The sequence below is a fragment of the Nanorana parkeri genome, unplaced genomic scaffold (genome assembly GCF_000935625.1).
Source record: "Nanorana parkeri isolate BGI_ZX_2015 unplaced genomic scaffold, ASM93562v1 scaffold454, whole genome shotgun sequence".
NCBI lineage: Eukaryota > Metazoa > Chordata > Amphibia > Anura > Dicroglossidae > Nanorana > Nanorana parkeri.
Genome location: NW_017306722.1, coordinates 927,127 through 936,743, shown reverse-complemented (window position 1 = coordinate 936,743; position 9,617 = coordinate 927,127). Strand labels below are relative to the sequence as shown.

General features: G+C 43.8%; 1 protein-coding gene across 1 annotated transcript in view; it reads left to right on the top strand.

Moving 5' to 3' along the window:
• The first annotated feature begins 3,282 nt into the window (after positions 1 to 3,282).
• Positions 3,283 to 9,617, top strand: part of NAPEPLD (N-acyl phosphatidylethanolamine phospholipase D) — a 49,659-nt gene continuing 43,324 nt past the window's right edge. Inside the window, exon 1 of the mRNA XM_018560424.1 lies at positions 3,283 to 3,491. Coding sequence (XP_018415926.1) covers positions 3,283 to 3,491 — 209 coding nt within the window. The remainder of the gene's footprint in view (positions 3,492 to 9,617) is intronic.

The window sequence follows — 9,617 nt, the reverse complement described above, 5'->3', positions numbered from 1 at the left end:
CCTCGTCATTGGCTGTCAGCAGAATGTCCCGGAAGAAGGCTAGAGATGTAAACAAAGGAGCGAGCAATGTGCAAAGACTGACAGCACTTCATGACTGTGTTATATAACACTCCCCTCCTCACTATGCTGAGTCCAAGGGGAGGGACAAAACTGATTACTTCGGATCCAATCACATCATGGATCATTGTATGTCATTACTATGTAACATGGAAGTGGTTGGGGGTTACAATCTGAAAGACCCCTATGTTTCCAGGCTTCTGCTACAAGCTATAGCCTCTACTTTTTCCCCTCCCCCCAATGTTAATTAAAGCACTTACCTTAAATGATGTCTCTTAATCCGATCTTCCTCTTCTTTCCAGCTTTCTCTCCAGCGCTGCGGCGGGTCTCCGATCCAGCGCTGACTCCTCTGTACTTGCTGGCACTTCCTGTCCCACAGTGTCTGCATGCGGGTGCACGCGTCCATAGACTTACCTTGTGTCTCTCCTTGTCTCCTGGCCGAAAATCCAAACTGCGCAAGCGCCCGCCCCAAGATGCTTTGCGGCCTCCCGAGCATTTTCGAACGGGAGCGCTCCCGTCGAACACAGGGGTAAGTTTAAACCACTTTTAAAGCGTTTTTTTTTTACTGCTTGCTAGCAGTAGATATATGCAAAAAAAAACTCTGAGGGTTTAGAAACGCTTTGAGGGACTTCACCCCATGTTCTATTAATTTTTAAATCCTCTCTTACCTGGTTTGGTGGTTTGTCCACAAGAAACATACACATCCAGCGAATCCAGCGTAGCTCTGCGGTAATCCACCGCTCCACATCAGGTCCCGCACCGCCCCCTTCATCATCGGTTGCCAGATGTCTGTTCCTGGTCTTTTCAGATGGTTCCCTGATCATGTATCATGGCTCCTGGGATGGCAGGAGGCTACAGGGTACATCATTCTTGCCTTGGTGAGAAATTTGTAAGTGGAGGGATGCTTAATAACAAAAAAAGGGTATTAGAAAAAATGTGGCCATTGTGTGGAAAGCTGGTGAAGGGCTACATTGAGTTCACATGGCTGTTAAAAAGAAACACATGTTAAAACACTATGGGGGGATTTATAAAAACTGGGGCACACAGAATCTGGAACAGTTCCCATAATAACCAAACAGCTTCGCTCTTCAGTTTATTCAGGTTAGAAAAAAAAGCTTACAAAAAAAGCTTACAGGGTTATTCCCAAAAAATTCAATTCAGTGACAGAGAACCCCTAACATTATTTAGATGCCCCTAAGCAAAACTCCCAGCTGTCCCTCATTTGGAGGGACTGTTCCTTGGTCCTCAGTTGTCCCTCTTTTTGGCTTGATGTATAAACCTCTGTAGAATATCTATTATTTAACCAGCAAAAGTGTTTTACCACGCTAACAGGGTTATTCACTAAAGGGTGAAGAGTTTGGAGAAGGCAGGAGAAGTGAACAATCTAGGACAACATAGAACAATCTAGGACATCTAGGACAACAATCTAGGACAATGTTTGGGGTTCTCTGTCACTGAATTGAATGTTGGTGTCTGGCCTGCCAAACATTGCTGATGAGATAAAAAAACAACACATTCTCAATCATACGTGTACACCAAAACATTGGCTTTTACCTTACAGAGACTTGAAAAGCTTCGATAGCATGAAGCAAATGTCTGTCCTTTTTGCCTCTGTAAATGAGGCTTTGGGGGCCCAAGTACAAGGTCATATATACAAGTGTACAGGGATAGGGATTCCCCCAAAATGAGCACTAATTCTTTTCACCTTTAAAATAACATGTGCTTATTATACTTTACCACTGGCACCAATGTACAATGGGGGCAACAATTCTGGCATTATGGCTGTATCTGGAATTCTTGCACCAAATTCATACAAGGTTTGTTACAGTTCCATAGTTAATTCCAACACATCCTACAAATTCATAAAGATCTTAATTGTGTCACCTTACTACAATGATGCAAAAAATTCTTTAACAAATACGCCCAATTTGTAGTAAAAACAAAAAAATTGAGGTAAATAGCATCATTGACATTTAATATTAAGCAGGACCGTGCTTCTTCCCCATTATTGATCGCTAGGACACTGTAGACCTTACAGCATCACTGGTTGCTAGGATGCTGTCAGCCTCATTGGTTGGTAGGAAGCTGTTCTCACATAATCTTTGGTTGCTGGTATGCTGTCAACCTCACAGCATTGCTGGTTGCTAGGATGCTGTTGGCCCCACAGGACCACTGGTTGCTAGGATGCTCACAGCATCTCAGGTTGCTAAGATGCTGTCTGCCTCACTGGTTACTAGGATGCTATCGGCCTCATAACATCACTGGTTGCTAGGATGGTGACCGCCTCATTGGTTGCTAGGATGCTGCCCTCACAGCATCTCTGGTTGTTGGAATGCTGCTGGCCTCACAGCATTGCTGGTTGCTAGGATGCTCTCAGCCTCACAGGTTGCTAGGATGCTGTCAGCCTCACTAGTTGCTAGGATGCTGTCAGGCTCACAGCATCAGTGGTTGCTAAGATTCTGTCAACCTAATAGCATCAGTGGTTGTAAGAATGCTGAAGGCCACAAAGCATCACTGGTTGCTAAGATGCTGTGAGCATCATTGGTTACTAGGATGCTGTCAGCCTCAGTGGTTGCTAGGATGTCTGTTGGCCTCACAGGATCACTGATGGCTAGGATGTGCTCAGCCACACAGCATCACTAGTTGCTAGGATGCGCTCAGCCTCACTGGTTGCTAGAATGCTGTGGGCCTCACATTGATGCTTGCTAGGACACTGTTGGTCACACAACACCATAACAACCAATGACGCTGTGCGGCTCAGGGGTTCCCCACCATACTTCCATGTGACAAGTTCATGTATATTCTTCCAACAGGTATATGAATCTGTCTCCAGTGTGATACTTGTCACATGAATGGGAGACAGTTTTATTATCAGCACCTATGACACTCTTTATAAATTCCAGAGAATGTGTTGTACATTACATCCTAATGCTGCACTCTGTGTACCATGCTGTATGTTACACACTCTATACTGCTACATCCTGTACAATGTGCTGTATGTTACACTGCCGGACATTAGAACTGTGTATTGTGTAGTGTTGTTCTATAGATCTAGGACTGCTGCAGACAGGATATCACAGCACAGTGTCTGCAGGGCGAGCTGCCATTGTCCCGGCGTTGACATCCCTGTAAAGTCCCTGAGAGCACACATGTGACGAGCCCTCGGAGCCCCTCCCCCCTCTCTCCGGGCTCCTCGCTGTCACGGGGCGGGCGGATGGTAGTTACATGCTGCTGCTGAGGTGGAGCCGTTCGTTGCTACGGAGCAGCGTGCAGTTCCTCGTTGTCTCACAGCCCGCATCTTCGGTGACTGGCACAGATCGGATCCATAGTTCTCTCCTACACGGCAGGCCTGGCGGACATCTGTGCGGAGTGTCCCGGAGTGAACAGCAGCGGGCGATGGCAGAGAAGAGGCAGCTGGTGGTAGAGGAGGAGAGGTGAGCGGGCTCAGCGTAAAGCTCTCTCCGGTGCCTGTCCCATAGACTTGTATTAGGGCCAGCAGACGTATAGGTGCAGCAGAGGCGGCAGGTGAGGGGGCGTGGTCAGAGAGGTGCAGTGATCGATGAGTTATGTCTGGAGGGGGGCACCGCTTTGTTCAGTGCATGCAAAAAGTTATGAGCCTGTTGCAGCCCCTGTGTCTTATTAAAAATCATTTCATGTTGTATCCATCCGGGACAAGGAGACCGGTTCACCAAAACTTTCATTTCACTACATTCCCCAATAGGCACAAAGGATTAAATCCACTTTGTGTGCACTTGGTGCCTTTACAGACCCAGATATTACCATATAAAAGTAATGATATCCTCACTCTGCTGCACATTGCCTGTAGGAGGGGCCTAGCATGCCCCACCCACTACAGGTTGCCTTCATAAAACAGGAGGGGGCGGAGAAGAGACCAGTCAAGCTGCATAAGGAGAGAGCCGCAGCGACTGGTCTTTATCACAGGAGGCAAAACTAAAAGTTGGATTACTGCACAGATCTGGAAAAAATACACAAAGATTTAAAGTGACGTTAAACTCAGAAATGAAATCCTAAAAATACAATCAAATACTCTAACTATTAGCAAAAATGTATCCTATTTGTGCCTCACTCCGCTGTTGATCCTCAAATCTTCTCTGAATTCATGCTGACACTGTCCTTCCCAGAGTTCAGCTTTTAAATCAAGCTTTTTTTTGGCACAGATGGTGTGCTTTTTTTTTTTTTTTTTTTGCAGCCTTAAAAAGGCCATTTGTAACAAAAGAAATAAGCTGAATAGCCTGCGATGCTTCCAAGAGGCACGAGTGACATCACCATGTCCTTCTGCGGAGTTGGGAGCTTGATATCACATGAGAATACACAACAAGCCATTGTAAGAGAGTGAGCTAGTGAGATTTTGAGCCCCCAGCTTTCCCCTGCTGTCACTATGGAGGAAGGACAGGGGGTCACATACTCTGAAGTCCTGGCTCCAAACTACAGCAACGCTGGAGGGAAGGTAAGTATATACAGCAGGAGGGGCAGTAGTTGGAAGACCAAAGTTTACGTTTTGGAGAGGGATTAGATAATCTATCAGGTTTTTATTGCTGTCTGTGTCACCAATATGGAGATTCACCCTCTCTATGTGCTGGTGACCGTCAATCCCAAATTGGTTGCCACCAGAACAGTAATAGATGGAAAATCTTCCAATGGGGACACTATTTCTGGAGACCACCAGAGATTTAACCCACTTTGTAGGGATTTCCTCTCACTTTCTATTGTGACTTATTGGTGCAATAGCTAGTTTGCTATTGGCTATTGCAAAGTGCAATAGCCAATAGCAATCTAGCTATGCATTCATATGCCTTTTCTGACTGACAGATTAAACCTTTCCGGGAGGAAGTGTTTCTCTCCCGGCGGCCTGGAGCCGCTATCTAATAGCGGGAGATTCCCGGAGCGTCCGGGGGAGTTGGGATGTCTGACTTTAACAGGCACCTTCTCTGGAGTGTTCATATGGACACATGGGTCCGTTCATCTGCACAAAGGGGGCATGTTGTCCATGTGCAGCAGGCCTTATAGATAATGGTTCAGAGTTCTGCAGTAATCTGTTGTGTACTTTGACAGTGTGCTCCTAGACGCCTTCATGCAGCAGGTTGGGTGTTCTTTGCATGTAGTGTAAAGATAGGTGATCTCCAATGTAATCACTGCTCCTCGACCTATGGTATAAGTTCATGAAGCCTGTCATGTTTGCCATGCCATAATACGAGAACTTGTTGATTTTATTTTTTGCCTATTACACTGCAAAAGCTTGTAGGCTATTAAAATATTTTGGTTGCAATTGTACAGTGATCTATATGCACAGAATAGGACTATGCAGCAGACGGAGGGGATTGGGGGGGAGTATATTCAGTATAGCATTTTTTTTTTTGTCATTAATGCTGTCTAAGATTGTCTTGCGCCTCCAGAAAGGCAGTTCTCATGCTATTACTGACACGTTCAGGTAGTTATTAATGGCAATTCTTTTACATTGTCGCCATGGCTGCATCAAATTCAAAATGAAATGCCGCCATTTCAGAGATAAGAAAATTAGTAGTAAATAAGACCAATGTAATTTTGGAGTAATTTAGATTGGGAATGAGGAGGTTGGTTGCTTAGATGCTGGCAGCCCGAGGCTGCCGACATCTAAGCAACCAATGTCAATCGGCCTCACAACATCTAGCAACCGTAGAGAGATGCAGATAACAGTTGCACCCCATACAACGATATAACCAAAGTGAATACAGTGGTGCTCATAGTGACATCCACAGTAGAGGAAAACCAGCACTCAGTCCTTTTTAGGTACAAATCTCATTTATTATAAAAGCATCACATAGGTCATAAAGACAACATTTCTGGGCCACGCAGGGTACCTTCCTCAGGTCTTTTCACTGTGTCACCTGAATGGCCCCAAAAGATTGGTTTTGAACCCTATGTGACGCCTTTATAATGATAGTACATTGCACGTTGAAGGATTGATTGCTGGTGGCTATTCTATTTTTCTAGCAGCCAATAAGGCTTGGCTGCACACCGTCATTGGTTGCTTGGCACTGGTGGTCCAGAGACAGCCAGAGTCCTAGCAACCAATCAAACTTGGCCACACAACGTCCTTGAGATTTGTGCACAAGAGGGGCTCTATGAATTTGTGTGTGTGAATTTGTCGCATTCGTGGGCATTTGTCCTATGGTGGCGCAGACACTATAAATTCCTGGCATTGATGTCTAGGACTCAAATATGGGTCTAGATAAACATCAGTCATCAATCCTACAGCATGTGCTGTAGCTAGATGTCACAATGGGCACAGACCTCTGTTTTCAGACCTGTAAGTAGTGTTTACTGAATGGCTGATCTCATTACATCTGCAAGGTTCACTAAACTGATTATAAGCCTTGAGATTTGATCTGTTCAGAATCAGCTTTGAACTGCAAAGTTCATCTTTCAGACACTTTGACAGATCAGGCGAAATGGGATTGATGAAGTCAAAGAGCAGTGATATAAACTAACCCATTACAACCAATCAGATTTTAGCAGTTTCATGTAATCTGACTAGAAATCCTTCCCCGTAGTTGCACAGTGACAGTAATCTAGTGTGGAGATAGATCCTCACATATATATTAAGATGAACTCCAGGATCCTGTTCATGTTGTATGCGTGGATCACTTTCGCCATGCTTGATAAAAAAAAAAGCTGTGACGTTTTTAAATGAATGCTTTACTTTTTGATCATTTTAATCCCTGCAACGTCAGCTCCAGGAGGGAGGACGTATGCTGGTGCCGGACGTCATATCCGCCAGAGGCAATAAGTAGTACATTTCCCATAATTCAATGGCAATGCAGGATGTGGTCTGCCTGTATGTGGGTGGAGCTCTGTATTGTGTCTCGATTACATGTAAACGTCCACATAGCCAACTCTTACCCACATAATTACATAATGCTAACATAACCTGTTCCTCAAAGGCTGCTGCTGTTTGTGTGTGGACATCACTGTGCTGACGAGCAGCTATTAGCATAGCTGCCAATCAATGGTTGTGCAGGTTGCGAACATGCTGTGCTTTTTCTAGGAAAAGTGACCAGGCCCTATTTCTCCATAGGGAGAGTACAACAGCACAAAGACCCAATAAACAGGAGGAAAGAGGGACCTGTTTGGGGAGTAAAACATATTTGAAAAACAGTCTGTGAAAGGAAAAGGAAAGCATTTTTCACAAGGAAGACACATACCTTGCTAATGGCATTCTACTCCTTCTAACTGCAGTTCATCTTTAACAGAAAAGGTCAACCAGGGATTCATGGAACCCTAGGGGTGCTTTTAAGCAACAAATAATTTCTGCTTTCCCTTGGTGTCAGGGCCTTTCGTAACCACTTACATTAGTGATCCTTTAAGCTACCTGTAAACAAGAGAATTCTTCCAACTCACAACCAATGTAAGGAGATTGTTCTCACTGACCACCAACGTAAGGAACATTCTTCTCACTGACCACCTACGTAAGGAACAGGCTTCTTCTCACTGACCACCAATGTAAAGGAACAGGCTTCTTCTCACTGACCACCAACGTAAGGAACGAGCGTCTTCTCACTGACCAGCAACGTAAGGAACAGTCTTCTTCTCACTGACCACCAACATAAGGAACAGTCTTCTTCTCACTGACCACCAACTTAAGGAACAGTCTTCTTCTCACTGACCACCAACGTAAGGAACAGTCTTCTTCTTACTGACCACCAACGTAAGGAACAGTCTTCTTCTCACTGACCACCAACGTAAGGAACAGTCTTCTTCTCACTGACCACCAACGTAAGGAACAGTCTTCTTCTCACTGACCACCAACGTAAGGAACAGGCTTCTTCTCACTGACCACCAACGTAAGGAACAGGCTTCTTCTCACTGACCATCAACGTAAGGAACAGGCTTCTTCTCACTGACCATCAACGTAAGGAACAGGCTTCTTTTCACTGACCACCAACGTAAGGAACAGGCTTCTTCTCACTGATCACCAACGTAAGAACATTTTGTCCTGGATGTCAAATATGCCAAGTACACCACATTCCTTAGTCATTTATTTTTATGTCTTACTTCACTATTAATGCTGATCAACCACCAGCTGTAGATATATGTAATTATTTTCAGGGGTTCTCTGAGACCTGAAAGTTATGTTAAGGGTTCTCCCACATTAAAAAGGTTTAGAAATGCTTTGAAACGCATGCATAAAAATGTATAACCTTTTAAGTGGTGTAGGCCTCCAGAAATTATTCTGTTGTAAATGTTACTAACAGGTAGGGCTGCAACCAGCTAATGTAATCATCGATAATGAGAATAGTTATCAACAATTCTCATTATTTATTGATTGGTTGGTGCTATTGCACCAGCCCAGTACCTGCTGTATTTACATTTAGCTGCCGTCTGTGGAATCTTGCCACTGGCAGCTGTCATTCCCTGGCTGAAGCCATTTAATCGCAATGTGCTTACATTAGAGTTATTAAAAAAAAAAATTTAAAAGTAGGAAGAAAGTCATTTTCGGTTTTGGCCTGACAAATTCTGCTCTGGGAGGTGTGTTGCAGTGCCATTCATTTCAATGACACGCCAAACGCTCCTCCCACCTATAGTGGGATCACGTACACTGGAACGCGCTGTACCTCAATGCCGTGCATTCCAGTGCGGTGCGATTGCAAAAAGGTGTGCATGCAGTGTTATTGTGAAGTAAACTTTATAATACTCCATTTGCATATTTTATTTTAAATTAAGGATGTTATTTAATTATTTTTATTAGATTAATCGGCCAACTAATCAATTATGAAAATAATCATTATTTGCAGGAAAGGGTTTAGGAGGCCACCCATGGAGAAGTTGCAGCTGTGACTACTTTTACCACTGTTTCTATAGGTCCTGTTTTTAGTGGGTCTCATGCCTCACATGTACAGAAAACCAGTGACAAGTGCTGAAAAATGTGAAATGCCCTTGTGTTGGCATTAATTTCTAATGGCACACCAAACACGGGCAGGAAGATTAAAGCATACACAAATGTGTCTATGGAGGGAGCCATATCTGCCCTTGTTTATCTCCAATACATGAGGTAGTTTACAGAAGGACATTGTTTTATGCTTTCAGTTCAGCTCACAGAAAGCAACATGGACACTGCATTTCTGGTGAGATCAGCTAGTATTCATCAGTACTTGCTGGAAATGTTCTTAGCCTAAAAAATGAAAACTAATGCAGCCAACATCTATGGACTGACAAGCTGTAATGTAGACCTATATTTTTTTTAATGCTTGGGTGTAGTTATTCTTTAAGATGGAAAAAAGTACCCTGCCGTTTTGAGATCCTGGAGCTTTGCCCAACAGTGAGATCAAATTTCCAAGAAGACAAAAAAAACAAAACAGCAAAGTATGTAACCAAAGCAGGAGGTGAACAGGATTTTTGTGTTTTGCAGGATTATGTGCAAACAATGACATTGGAACATTTAGGAATTTTAAAGAACACGGGGTGTGTAAATGTAGATTGTTGACTTTGGGTTGAGTATTTTCCAGGTAATCCTGCACTAAATCTCCAGATAAAACATTGTGTTATGTGAATTTAAACCAATT